This window comes from Pongo abelii, chromosome 4, assembly GCF_028885655.2.
Source record: "Pongo abelii isolate AG06213 chromosome 4, NHGRI_mPonAbe1-v2.0_pri, whole genome shotgun sequence".
Classification (NCBI taxonomy): Eukaryota; Metazoa; Chordata; class Mammalia; order Primates; family Hominidae; genus Pongo; species Pongo abelii.
In genome coordinates this window covers 136728546-136743795 of record NC_071989.2, presented here as the reverse complement: position 1 = coordinate 136743795, position 15250 = coordinate 136728546, and the positions used below count along the sequence as shown (strand labels likewise).

General features: G+C 36.0%; 1 protein-coding gene across 2 annotated transcripts in view; it reads left to right on the top strand.

The window, feature by feature from the left end:
* Window positions 1-15250, top strand: part of FBN2 (fibrillin 2) — a 283862-nt gene that overhangs the window by 136412 nt on the left and 132200 nt on the right. For both annotated transcript variants that reach the window (XM_024246978.3, XM_054555893.2), the window contains 3 exons: window positions 10208-10360; window positions 12129-12362; window positions 13352-13489. In XM_024246978.3, coding sequence (XP_024102746.2) covers window positions 10208-10360; window positions 12129-12362; window positions 13352-13489 — 525 coding nt within the window. The remainder of the gene's footprint in view (window positions 1-10207; window positions 10361-12128; window positions 12363-13351; window positions 13490-15250) is intronic.

The window sequence follows — 15250 nt, the reverse complement described above, 5'->3', positions numbered from 1 at the left end:
TAAGGTGGGTTTTCTTCAATGAGAGTTTTGATTTACCATGAAATTATGATAAACTCTTTTTATCTCTTGCCTCCTTATGTTATAAAGTCCTAAGTCTCTACCTGGACATTCAAAGCCCTTTACAACCTGACCTAACTTGTATTCCGGACTCATCTCTAACCACTTGCCACCTCACACTCGTATTTCCCTTGTTGTACATGATCACACTGCCATGCCTTTGCCAACAGTAACCCCTCTGCCCGAAGAATCTTGATTTTCCCCTTCTATGCTCATTAAAATCCAGCACATCCTTTAAGTCCCAAATTAGGTATCACTTTTCCTTTTTTGTTTTTTTAAGATGGAGTCCAGCTGTATCACCCAGGCTGGAATGCAGTGGCGCCATCTCAGCTCACTGCAACCTCTGCCTCCTGGGTTCAAGCAATTGTCCCACCTCAGCCTCCTGAGTAACTGGGATTACAGGCACCCACCACTACGCTGGCTAATTTTTGTATTTTTAGGAGACACAGGGTTTTCCTGTGTGGGCCAGGCTGGTCTCGAACTCCTGACCTCAGGTAATCCACCTGCCTTGACCTCCCAAAGTGCTGGAATTAAAGGCATGAGCCATGACCTCTGGCCAGTATCGCTTTTCCTTACAGCCATTTCACCTAAACTGCATTTTCTTATTGGGCAAAATTAATCAGCCCCACCATTTTGAAATGAAATATTTCATTTCAAAAAATGAAACATGTTTTCATTTGCTTCATTTTAGGGTTTACTGCATTGTCACAGGTGCGTTACTCACTGGCTAGACTGTGGGCTTCGTTAGGCCCTGTCTTATGCAGCTTCATGGACCCTGGGCTTTATGTAATAAGCATCTTGCATAAAAGTTTGTGCTGAGTAAATCTTTTCTGAATCAATAGGAAAACCAACAAATGAATGAATGAGATGATATTGAATGTAAGAACTTCATGTTGATTATAGCGGCCTTGCAGCCTTTGGCATCTCTTTGGACATGATGTTGTGCCACTGAATTATGGTCCTGGATGCTCATAAAACAAGAGCTAACTTGAGGTTCGGAAAGCTAAGTCCTGCACTAACCAGGAGTCCCATTCATTTCACTATCAACATCCTGAACACTAGGAACAAAGGAAGTCTCTAGGGAAGGGAGAATGGCTCTCCAGAATTACAAAACCAGTGTTATAATTAAGTAAGCAGCTTAAAAATGTTTTGAATAACTATGTTACATTTGGAATAAGTATGTGTTTTCCATACATGAGAAAAAAATTAATCTAACATTTTAATGTGTACGAGATCTTTGATTTCTAAAATTCTGAGTCTGCATTTTCTCAGATTGAATTTATTTGGTTGAATTATATATGTTGGAGATATTTCCATGCTATTTATTTTCTAACCACATGTATGCTAATAATAAAGAGTTGGATGAACTTAGAGCTCTTTTTAGTACTAAACTGCGTGTTATCTGCAGCTTGATTCTGAGAGCTCACATGTGCTGAAAGTGACATTTGCTGAATGTTGTCTTAATTCCTTATTCTAGTTAACACAGATATTCTGAGTGTATACCACATGACAGGGCATCGGTAAACTTGATCCTATTTCTTTTGTGTGCTGGAAAACAGTTTCACATGGTAGGAGAGTTTAACCAGGCAATTTAATTATAAGACACGATAATTTTCCGCTTTCATTGTATACTAAATATAAAAGTCAAATCTATCTAGTGTGTTTACTCATCTTTTTAAATATCCAGGAAAGAACTTTTTTTTAGCATAGAGCACTAACATGTGCCAGTTCCAAAAAAAAAAAAAGGAGTTAAAACGTACCTAATAATATTTCTCTAAAAAGCGTTTTAAATAGCACTACTTAATAAGCCTTAAGTCATTTTGGAAGTAACTGTCATGGTCATGTCCAAGGAATGATTAATACCTAATTTGCACGTTGTTGTATAGGCACAGAAGAATGGCTGGCAGCCAGCAATAAATAATGCGTTGGCAAAGAGCAGTGAGCAACTTCTGTGTGCAGGATAATGTGTCTGCTGCTATTGTGTTCACAGGGTGAGAAAGGACCCTAAGCACAGGGACCCAAAAGTGCCAGTTAAATTCAGAAAATGGGATTAAGCATTTAGAAATTCTTCCAGTAATATGATGGTGCTGCAGCATACTAAGGCATTTCCTCAAGCTTTCCAAACGTGTTAGTGCACAATACTGCTGTGGAGTATTCTTGAAAAAACAAAACCTGAAAACGTAATGTGAAAAAATGTAATACCAATAGAAAAGAAAGTTTGAGGCAGAAGTGATGACCAGTATATGTTTTTTTTTTCCTTTTTCAAGAAAAGGGCAAGGTACAGAATTATTTATGTATTAGACAGCACTCTATGTAACGCTGGGTGTTGATTCCACATGCATGTGTGCATTTGAAACAAAACACTTGGAGAACCCAAAAATCCTAAAATTATTTAACTAAAGAGGGAACCAGAAATGAAAGAGTATGAGGATATCAGTTTTAATTAAGAAAGGAAGAAGTGTCTTAGAAGGAGAAGTTTTCCTTACTTCTTGAAGAAGAAGCCCGTCATTCACTATTTTAAAGGAAGAAATAAACCTGGGATCCACAGTGGTTCCTTTTCATTGCTCCTAGTTCTATAGTTACTCTTAAACAATGTAAACATGAACGTATTTTAGGAATAGTAAGAATCCACAGAATCAATCAAGGGGAACCCAGGCTGGAACCAGACCATCAAAGAGGTGAGTGCAGGCATCCAGTCTCAGGAGACAAGCATGAGACAATGGCTACTATTTACCGAACACCTACTGTTTATCACTATTGTTCTGACCTGGGCCAACCTCATTGGTGTTTTCTGGCTGAACTCTTCATTTTTTAATGAGCAAACCTCATTCCACAGGAGACATTTATTTTGATTTACAGTCCCCAATTTTTGCCAAGTTTTCATCACATTGTAAATCAAGTTTACACTAAATGTCAAGCTATGAAACAAACTCTGATAAGTGTACCTTTATTAGGTTTCAAGATAGATTTATATTTTAATCAGAGGAGATGAATTACTTCCTGTTTCTCAGTGTGACTATAAATATGACTCCTTGTAAGCCTTGTTCAGGAAATGTAGTAAGGGAGATAGAAAATGATTAGAGGAATAGACTTGTTTTCATTACTTAGGACACATTGGTTCTACAGTTAAACATATAGCAAGCATTAGAAAGACTTTGTTTTTACAGGCTTTCATCTGCCTTTGCCCCTAATGATTCTCTGTTTCAAGGAATAGTGTGCCTAGACAACTCATTTGTAACAGGTGCCTCTCTTTTATTTCAAATATTCTTCCACATGATACATTTTTTAATACAGTGCTTTCTAAGGGCCATGAAATTTCATACAAAGGAGAGAGTGGTAATTCCTAGCCTCTGATTTGCTTTGAAATATGCCTTTTTGGAGACCTTTGCTACACCAGTGTATGTCTCATCCTGGTAGGTTTTGGCTCAAGGAATGAGAAGTAGGTTGCCTGCCTCCTTTTTGTTACTAGAAAAGGCTAATTGTAGAATTTATGAAAAAAGTTACAATTTACTTTGCAGTCCTCTGTTGCTGCCTCTCCACCCTCTCACCTATGACTTAGTTTCCTTCAGTGCATATAGGACTGACCAGAGGTTTCCAAACTGTGTAGAACAATGGTTATTATTATTATTATTTTTTCTTTGAGACAGAATCTTGCTCTGTCGCCAGGCTGGAGTGCAGTGGCGTGATCTTGGCTCACTGCAACCTCCACCTCCCGGGTTCAAGCGATTACCCTGCCTCAGCATCCCAAGTAGCTGGGACTACAGCAACGTGTCACAACGCTGGGCTAATTTTTTGTATTTTAGTAGAGGTGGAGTTTCACCATGTTGGCCAAGATGGTCTCTATCCTCTGACCTTGTGATCCACCCACCTCGGCCTCCCAAAGTGCTGGGATTACAGGTGTGAACCACTGTGCCTGGCCAGTTATTAATTTTTTTAATTTAAAGACCTCTCTTTAACATAAAAAATGTACTTCAGATCCCCACATTATGATAATTTAATATTCGTGAGAGCATACATAATGAAAATGTTCTTGGGTATTTAGTAATAATTGTAAATGAATTTGGATTTTATTAGCTATAGTGGCATATTCATAAATGTGAATCATGGTAGTGCCAATAAACTGTGAAGTGTTACATTGCAGTGTTCAATGTAAATACACATTTGTGAACCCCTCTCAATATCATTGCATACTCCCAAAGTCTGGGGATTGGTATAGAATGGATTCCTGATAAGTACTTGCAACATTTTGCTTGACGTTTGTATTAGTCTGTTTTCTCACTGCTGAGAAAGACATACCAGAGACTGGGAAGAAAAGAGGTTTAATTGGACTTACAGTTCCACATGGCTGGGAAGGCCTCAGAATCAGGGCAGGGGGCGAAAGGCACTTCTTACATGGCAGCGGCAAGAGAAAATGAGGAAGAAGCAAAAGCAGAAACCCCTGATAAACCCATCAGATCTTGTGAGACTTAGTCACTATCATGAGAATAGCATGGGAAAGACTGGCCCCCATTATTCAATCACCTCCCTCTGGGTCCCTCCCACCACATGTGGGAATTCTGGGAGATACAATTCAAGTTGAGATTTGGGTGGGGATACAACCAAACCATATCAGCATTTTTATACATATTACCTTATGTATAAAATGTGATACTGTATTTGGTCCATGAGTTGTTTAGAAGTATAGGATGTTTTCTTGTTTATTTTGTTACTCATTTCCAACTTCATTTCATACATTGTGGTCCAAGAATATTACCAGTTGATACCAATTCTTGGAAATATTCTGGTACGATATTTACTTCATGGTTTAACAAATGATTTATTTTTATAAATCTTCCCTGTGGACTTGAAAAAGATGGGTATTCTCTAATTGATGGGTGCCAGATTGTAGATATATCCATTAGATCAAACTTAACTGTACTATTCAAATTTTCTTTGTACCTACAGAATTTTGTCTACTATATCTATTACTGAAAAAAGTCATGTAAATATTCCACTGTGGAGGTAGATTTCTCAGTTTCTCCATGTAGTCTAGTAAATCTTTATTTTGTATAGTTTGATGCTACGCTATAAGTGATAAATGTTTAAAAGTATCTGCCATATTTTCCTGGTGAATTGAACCTTTTTAAAACTATGTATTGACTCTAATTTTTTTCTTTATTTTTGGTCTATTTCTAAATATTTTCTTTTGGTTTATTTTGTATCACAAAATATCTTAGTATACTCTGGTTTATTTTGTATCACAAAATAAACCAAAAAATAAAGCTTCTGGTAGCAGAAGCTTTAAGTATATACCTACTATGTATTTTTCCTCTCAATCTTTCCTCTTCCTTATGTTTTAAATGCATTTCTTTTAAACAGCCTATATCTATCTTTTGTTTTATTTTTACAGTCTGCAAGTCTTTCTCTTTTCAATTGAGATTTAAATCCATGTGTATTTATTATAGCACTGATATACTTGTTTTTATTTTTACCGTAGTCCTTGTGCTTCCTACTTATCTTGCTTTTTTTGTATTTTTTCTCCTTTCTTGGTTTCTTTTAGATTTGTTCAGGATCCCCCCGACCTGCTGCCATGAACTCGATTCTCTTTCTTCTATTTGTTAAGAAGTTATATACTTTATTTCTGTTGCTTCAGTGGCTATCCTAGCTGTTTTAAGATGCATATTTAAAGTTAACCTGTATGTTTAGCTATATATAAACAATAAAAGAATATTTAAGTGATTGAACTTTGATCTTCCCCAGACAACTTTTTAAAATCTAGTATAATGCCATTCCTTATATGTGACAACTTAATCATTATTGTTTAATATGTTAGTACTTATTTACATTTACCCACCGATTTAATATTTTTTACTCATCATTTCTTCCTGCATCTCAAACCTTCAATTGAGATCTTTTTTCTTTTGCCTGAAGTACCTCTTTCAACATTTTCTTTATCAAAAAAACTCTTGGTAGAAAACTCTGGTTTTGTTTTCTTGAAAATTACTTTAATTTGCCCTCTGAAAACATGATGTATCACAGTACAGAATTTTAAGTTGACAGTTATTTTATCAGAGTATACTAAGATATTATTTCATTGTGTTCTGGCATCCATTGGTGCTGCTAAAAAGTCAGCAATTGATTTTTTAAAAATACCATTTCTTAGCAGGTGATCTGTCTTGTTTTTCCATCTATTTTTAAGATCTTTACCTTTGTAGTTCTGCAGTTTCACAGTGGTATGGCTAATTGTGTATCTCTGTTTATTTATCCTACTTTGAATGTATTGGACTTCTTACATCTGAGGTCTTACAACATTGTTAGAAAGTTCTAAGTTAGTATCCATTAAATACTGCTTCTTTCCCATTCTGCTTATTACTCTTCCTAGTACTCTTATTAGATGTTGTATTAATCTGTTTTCATGCTGCTTATAAAGACATACCCAAGACTGGGCAATTTACAGAAGAAAGAGATTTATTGGACTTACAGTTCCACATGGCTGGGGAGGCCTCACAATCATGGTGCAAGGTGAAAGGCACGACTCACGTGGTGGCAGACAAGAGAAGAGCTTGTGCAGGGAAACTCCTGTTTTTAAAACCATCAGATCTCTTGAGACTTATTCACTATCACAAGAACAGCACAGGAAAGACCTGCCCCCATGATTCAGCTACCTCCCACCAGGTCTCTCCCACAACATGTGGGAATTCAAGATGGGATTTGGGTGGGGACACAGCCAAACCATATCAGATGTACACAGGTGTACATCTAAATAGCTTTTCATTCTCACCTTCATATTTCTTAACCTCTTTTTAACATTTCAATTTCTTTGTCTCTATGTGCTAATTGAAGATAATATATTCATATATATCTGCCAACTCAGTAATTCTCTCTTTATCCATGTGCAATACACTTGTGTAATGTATTTGTCAGATACTTTATTTCACTTCATTTATAGAAGTTTGATCTCTTTTAAGTCTGTTCCTATTCATTGTTTGTGGACCTTTTCCCCTTGTTCATATCTTCAGACTTGAATTGCTTTAAACATATTAAATATAATTTAGTTATTAATTAATATTTAACTATTAATAATTTAAAATAATAATTGTCAGAATTGGTCTGACCACTTCAGTATCAAAAATATACTGGTTACTTAACTAGTTTTTGTTTCTTAGTGTGTTATTAATGTATTTTCCTGTTAGCAGCTCTTTTTTCTTGGAACTTTATGAGAATTTTTTGAGACTTTCATTAATATTAAGTCCTCTAATTGTGTTGGCTTTTGTGAGTTGCTTGGAGTATCTCTAACCTGAGAACCTCTTTACATTATATACTTCCTTTGAAGTTCTTCAGACCAAAAACCTACTATGAATTGAGGCATCAAAGCTATTGATGTGAGGAAGAATCTGGTTACGGATTCTTAGGAGAGATCTTTCTTTTTCCTCCACACAGCATCAAGGTAGACACAGGCAAGTTTCTTTGTTGCCTCCATTACCTTATCTGTATACTATATCCATAAACTAAGGATATGGCTCTTTGGAACCCTACCTTATGAGGGAGTTTTCTGTTATGTATTGGGGGAGAGTGGAATCTGGGCTTTTTATGTCTTATGCCCTGGGCCCTGTGAAACTATCAGAGTTGAAATTCACAGTCTCCAGAGTTTAATAGTAGCCTAAAGGTGAAATTAGTTGTTCAAATACCTCCTAAGATTCTCATTTCACCTCATTTGGGGACTCTGTTTTATCCTTCATTTCATGCGAGCTGGATGATGTATTTTTAAATATTTTTTCACATTTTGTCCAGGATATTTTAATTGAGAGGAACATTCAGGGTAGCTAATTCACCATGAAAGCTGCAAGAAATAGAGCATATGTTGTTTTATTTCATTCTCCCACCAACCATGTTCTGTACAGAAGAAGAGTTAAATATGGTTGAAAATCAAACAATTAATAATATTTGAATGTAAAACTAGGTCTCTTGACTCAAGGCTATGGTTTTGTTTTGTGTTGTTTTGTTTTCAAATTCTATATTACAACTTCCTTTTTGTAGAAGCCTTGAAGAGATAAGTAGATTCATCCTAACTTGTAGCACTGATTGTGTTTTATAATGTTAGTGATTATTGTTAAGAGTTTGGAACTTTCTTATTTTAATTTACATCCTGGCCTTGAGGAGGTAGTATATGATACTTCGGGTTCATAAAATGAATATTCCAAAAATTGTTTCCTTGGATTATTCTTAGGAATAGAAACTTAGCTGTGAAATTATTCCTAATGACAGCCTGTCCAAATCCAACTCAAGTTTTTTTAAATTTCTGCAGTGCCTTTTAAGTATGTGTGCATACATCACATTTAGTGCTCGGTTTTGGGTCATACTGGGATTTTGGGGGAGAAGTAGAAGGAGGTGTTTGATTCTTATACAGAGTATCTTAAAGGTAATTCATTTATTTTATGATAGCTTAAAAGCAATCTGAGGTGTGGTATATATGGGCCATTAGAGGACATAATGTGCTTACTTTAAACTCTGTATCCAGTGCTAAAAATTTTAACTTTACCTGTTAATGGAATTATAAGCAATTAACAGTTTCATCTTCATTATTGATATGCAGATCCTGATTGCTGTGGTACATCTTTCTTCTTGTGATCATAGACAAAACAACTTTGAAAGCATCTTGATACGGTTGAATAATATGTTGTTAATTAAGCTCACAATTTTTTTCATTGGTTACTATAAAGGCAGTTTCAGTTATAACCCATAAAGTTTACAGATGATATTGATAATTTATCCCTATGCAACTTTGCATTTTATGCAGTCTTTTGCAGTCATCATAACCTGTCTTCTAGCCTTTATCTGTTCATTTTGATCCATTGTGTATCCTGCTGTCAGAGTGACCTCTATTACAGTCATATTTGATCATGTCACTTCCTTACATCAAATCCTACTGGATAACGCACAGACTCTTTACCATAGAAGTACTGCCAAACTGTGCTTACCTCTGAGTGGTCACCTTATTTTGCCTCTCAATATCTAGTTTGGCACAATCAGTTTTCCCTAGTTCTTGAAACTGTCTCATCTGGCTCTGGCTTAGAATGACATATATACACTGACAATTCACAGATATATATGTTCAACCTGACTATGCTTCTGCATTCCAGGCTCATTTATTCAACATTCCAAATATAACATGTTTTAAAGAGGAGCCTTGTCTTGTGTTCTCTAATCCTGTTTCTTCCCTCGCCATGCCCATCTCAGCTGTGTAAGTCAAAAACTTAGGAAATGTCTAAGACTCTCTTTCTTCCATACCCCACACCCAAGCAAGTTTCCATTGGCTGTACCTTCAAAACATGTCTGCCCTCTGCTCAGCCTCATCATCTCCACTGCTGCCACCCTCATCAAAGCCACCATCATCTCTCACCTGAATGTCTTCAGTGTCCTCCTCACTGGTCTCTGTGCTCTCGCTACAGTCAGTTCTCATAGCAGCCAAAGAGATCTTCTTAAAAATGTAAACCATTGTCTTCTCTCATTGTAACCATCCAGGAAATCTCCAAACCCTCCACTCGAAATCCAAATGAAATCCCAAGGTCCTTTCCTAATGGCCTATATGACCACCCATGATAGCCTCTGCTGTCTGTCTGAGCTCATGCTCCTGCACTTTCCCTTCCGCATGCTGTTCTCTAGTCATAGTGGCCCATCTTTCTTCACACACATGAAGCACATTCTCTTCTTCCTCAGAAGCTGCTCTTTCCTCAGATACTTCTGTGGCTCCTGCCCTCATTTTAGTCAGCTGCCTTCTCAAATGTCACTGTTGCAGGTTGCGTCTGATCAGCTTTTATAAAATAAGCAGTCAGATATTGCTGCATTACAGACAACCACAAAATCACAGTGACATACAGCAGTGCGCATCTCCAGGCTGAGGATTGGGACTGGGTTGTTGCTTTCCTTCAAGCTTCAGAATTGCCTGACTTTAGCTTCTTACTGCAGTCTGTCCTCCTATCTGCTCCACGTCTTTCGTTGTTCTGTCCCTGGCTCAATGAATGTTTGAGAAATTAAGAGAGTGAAGAAAGGAATAGATAATAGAGATTAAGTGGTATGAGTCACTTCACCTACATTCATCTCATGTACAGTGATTGTTGTAAGAACCTGAGGTAATTCTGCCATATCATCTGTTTTATTTATACATGCACAGATCAGAGAACAGGCATGTGTTTCTCGGGCCTGGTGAATGGCCGCTGTGCACAAGAGCTCCCAGGGAGAATGACGAAAATGCAGTGCTGCTGTGAGCCTGGCCGCTGCTGGGGCATCGGAACCATTCCTGAAGCCTGTCCTGTCAGAGGTTCTGGTACGTGGCTGGCTGTTAGTCTCCTCGGCACAGACACTGTTAGGAAAATTAGTAACAGTAATGTATTTTGCGCTCTGGGAGGGCAAGGCAGGTGGATTGCTTGAGTCCAGAAGTTCAAGACCAGCCTGGGCAACATGGCGAAATCCTGTCTCTACAAAAAATACAAAAATTAGCTGGACTTGGTGGTGCATGCCTGTAATCCCAGATACTTGTGGGGCTGAGGTGGGAGAATCACATGAGCTTGGGCAGTCGAGGCTACAGCCATCCATGATCATGCCACTGCGCTCCAGCCTGACTGACAGAGCGAGACCCTGTCTCAAAAATATATGTATATATTTTGCTCTTCTCCTTGAAGTCAAGTCATATTTGTTTCCCTTCGTGTGTTTTCAATATGACTTGAGTGTTTTTGTGGGGAATGAGATACCATTGTTATTTAGGATCAATTTTGATAATATGCGATTTAGTAACATCAGACAAATACCTGAAAGCTGTTTGACTTGTTTTTGTTCAAGTGTTGTTTTTTAAATTATTTTGAATATTAGTATTTCAATTCAGTTTTTAAACCTCCTGATCTTTCATCCAGAGCTCAAATACCAGAGCTCAAATATCTATGAAGAAGAAAGCTCTGTCTTCATTTATACTTTATTTCAGGAATACCTTCAGCTTATAATGTCTCAGTCCTTGAAGATATTTCCTCTCTTCTCATGATCTTGAAAGTTAATCATACAAGAGTATGATGACACTTCTCATTAATTGTGCTATGGTGACTGCCATATAAATGATGCTGTATTGGGAAATTAGGGTTAATGAGAAGTAGTTCCTCTTGTTACGTGTAATATGAGTAGTAAAGTACAATTAATGTTTCTCACATAAAGATATATTAATATATTCAATTCTATTATCATTTTCTCATTGAATTAAAAACGTGAAAAATAATCAAATTTTTCATATATACTTACAGATATTTATACCAATATGTACTGTTATCAGAAAAGACATCATGACACATTCATCGTTCTTTCAAAATCTCTAAGTCATAAAATACCAAAATCTATTAGTAAGACAAAAAAGGGCAGAATTAATGCCTAGTAAATAATTTTGGATTATCCTAGTTCCACTGGTAATATATAGTTGATAACTTTTATTCCTTTTGATATAGTGCCTTAACTCTGCAAACAGTTAAGACAATAAGGCAATTGCTATCTTCTTGCTTCTCTTTACTCAACTTTGTCACTTGGACAAAAAGGAGCAGATTTTAAAGCTTACTTGATATTGTCTACCATTAAAATCCAAGTTAGAAAAAAATATCATTCTGGAGCAATATTAATACCTAACCTCCTGAAAAAAAAATAGATAGGAAAAATGTATAGGTATAATGCTGATAAGAATGTAAGTAAAACCAGACATATAGAATGAATTAGCATAAAGCTTTAACTTTTATCTACTCAAGTAAATTTTCTGTATTTATAATTATGTCTGGAATTTTATGAGTTGCACTTAGGTGCATAAAATAAAAATGCACATGTAAATGATTGTTTATGCAACTCAGTTAAAAGAATGTGACAATATAGGTTTTAAGTTTTTTTCTAAAACTTCTACATCTTTTTCTTGCTACTGCCAGCATTAGAAACATGTATTGAGATAGTAACCTACTTAATCATATTGTGTAGTATAGGTAACCCAAAGTGACCTGGTACAGTGTACCAGTTGCTTTTGTTATGCAGAAAGACATTCACCTGTGCTTAATGCCAACTTTCTTTTCTTCTAGAGGAATATCGCAGACTTTGCATGGATGGACTTCCAATGGGAGGGATTCCAGGGAGTGCTGGTTCCAGACCTGGAGGCACTGGGGGAAATGGCTTTGCCCCAAGTGGCAATGGCAATGGCTATGGCCCAGGAGGGACAGGCTTCATCCCCATCCCTGGAGGCAATGGCTTTTCTCCTGGTGTTGGGGGAGCTGGTGTGGGGGCCGGGGGACAAGGACCCATCATCACTGGACTAAGTAAGTGGTCAGTTTTCCTGTGGACTCTTTAGTTTCCTGCCTCAAGTGATATTATAATATCTAACATAATTTTAATTTTTCAAAAGGGTTATATGAACACACTTGCACGTGTGTGTGTGTGTGTGTATGTGTGCGAGAGAGAGAGAGACAGAGACAGAGGGAAAATTATTTCAGGGTCTGATACGTAGTAATACTAAATTTGGGAAAATGTAATAGGAAAATATACTTTTCTGTTCTGTAAACTTTCTGTTAAATTAGAGAAAAGAATGTGTGACCCAGGTCTTTGAAAATACCTATGAGAGCCCAGTAATACTACAATCCAGTTGACACCACCAAAAAGCATGTTTTTGGTTCCAATGTATTTCATTTGGCAGTTTAAAGCTGCCCTGTTCATGCACCCCTTGAATTATTTTCCAGAAGCATTTCTCCACTAAGATAAACTGAATGTCTTGCTCTGTGCAGATCCAAATATTGTAATTTACATATCTTTCTTTTCCTCACCCTTTTTTGTTAATTTGCTTAAGAAATTGAAAACCTTGGGCTTCAGACCAGAGTTGGCATTTGTGTGCTTGACATTTAACGTCATTCTTTTTAAAAGCCCTCTCTTGCTAATAATATTTAAGGATGTCCTACAGTGATATGTTTATTCTTTTTGGCATATTGCCGATTTGCTATATCTGAATATTCAGCAGAGTTACAAAGGAGAAATGGAAAGCACTCAAATGTATGGTAGAACATTCCTCTAATTTTAAAAAGACATGATTAAGGGCAGCATTTTCAGATCTGTAACTTAACAAATACAAGTTGCAACCATGTGTCTCAGTAATATTTTTTAGATTCTCCACATTAAAGTTTTAATAAAATATAAAATATCATGAGCTTCTGATATACATCTAATTAATTTACTATTAAATGTCCTTTAAAAATCAATTCAGAAAAGTAATGCATGTTGTAATGATTAAATATAATTGTGCTTTAATTTTCCGTAGCAATTCTGAACCAGACAATAGATATCTGTAAGCATCATGCTAACCTTTGTTTAAATGGACGCTGTATACCAACTGTCTCAAGCTACCGATGTGAATGCAACATGGGTTATAAGCAGGATGCAAATGGAGATTGCATAGGTAAGTTTGTGATTCTTTAATAATCCTTCTTAGTTTTTTTAGTAGCTATTAGATTACAGGATCAAATTGGAGTGAATATGATTTTTTTAAGTCTTTTGAAATAAAGCTAATTTCCAAACTGTCTCTTCTGTGTGTATGCTATTCAGTGTGCCCCCTTAACCTATGCTGAGCTAGATCACTTCAGGAATTTCCTACCCTTTCAAGTCCTAAATATTCTGATTTCTATCTCTGACTCTCCCTTTCCTTTCTCCTTAGAATTGCTTACTCTTAATATAAACTAAAAATAAAAAGGAATCTATGTAACAATGAATATATTTTGAAAACAATTCGTTAAGCATGAATCCGTTTTTAAAAGATGACAAGACACCAATGGACTAAAATCTGATACGTCAGGGCAGTAGTTTTCAAATATATTGGTCTCAGACCCATTTAAACTCTTAAAATCCTTGTTATCTCTACTTTGATAATTACCTAATTAGAAATTAAAGATGAAAATATTAAGACATTTATTGATTTATTCAAAAACAACAACAATGAATCCATTACATGTTAACATAAGTAACATTTTTATGAAAAACTACATTTTTGAAAACAAAATGTGTGGAAACAAGTGTCGTTGTTTTACATTTTTGCAAACCTTTTTAATGTCTGCTTTAATAGAAGCCAGCTGGATTCTCATAGCTGCTTCTCTATTTAAGGTTTGGTGATGTTTTGTTTTGTTTTGTTTTGTTTTGTTTTGTTGAGGAATGAAAATGTATCCTCAAACAGATACATAGATGGAAAAGAAGAGGAATATCGGATAGACTTTCAGATAATTGAGATTATTCTTTGATATTCCACTAAAACTTGCAAGGAGTAATTCTTAAAGTTTAGTTAACCATGTAGAATCTGAAACCATATTAGTACACTTTTTGTACTCTGTTACATAAAGTCCATTGGTTTGTCTAATGCTTTGAATGGATTTTGTAACATTCATTGGTCGTTTGAAATATATTGATGCACTGTATTATGCACCTCTTTCCAAAGTTGACATATTTTACTATGTACTATCAAAAAATCATATTTGAGAATATCACCATCAAACTCATAAAAATGCCTTCAAATTGCTGGGAAACTATCAAACATACAGTGTTAAATAATCTTTTTGAATTGTCATTTTTAAGCTTGGATTTTAACATTAACATCAAATATACAGTCTGTTGCTTTTCTTAAAGTGACAGGCTCACTGCATTATTTTCAAGAAAATGTCTGCCAGATTAATAACTCTGAATAACTATAATTTGTCAGTCATTCTTCAAGTAAAAATAGTATTCTGCAGAAAAAGCTGCTAATGGAGTGCACAACTCAAACAACTACACAGAAACTATTCCTTGAGACAGGCACTCATGGTGCTTCAGTCAGCAACAATGTGTAATGTACATTTTGTCACAGAAGTATTTTAAAAATGTATATTAAAGGGCCAAGATTATTATTAATTTTATGGCTTCACCAATTATATTCTTAAGTGAAAATGTCTTTTTCAAATACCCTGTGAGTTCATGGCATTGACTGGTAGGACAGTTTGGTGCCATTGCCTTCATCTGTGCTAAACAACCATCATTGCTCTTGTGCCATCAGAGAAAATGTTAACATGATTTAAAAAAAAAAAAAAGTAAATAGCATCTTAATATGATTGTGAAAATAGTTTTGAATCAAACTCACTCTGAAAGGATCTCAATGGTCTCCCAGAGGCCACACCTTGAGAACAGCTGCTATAAAGAG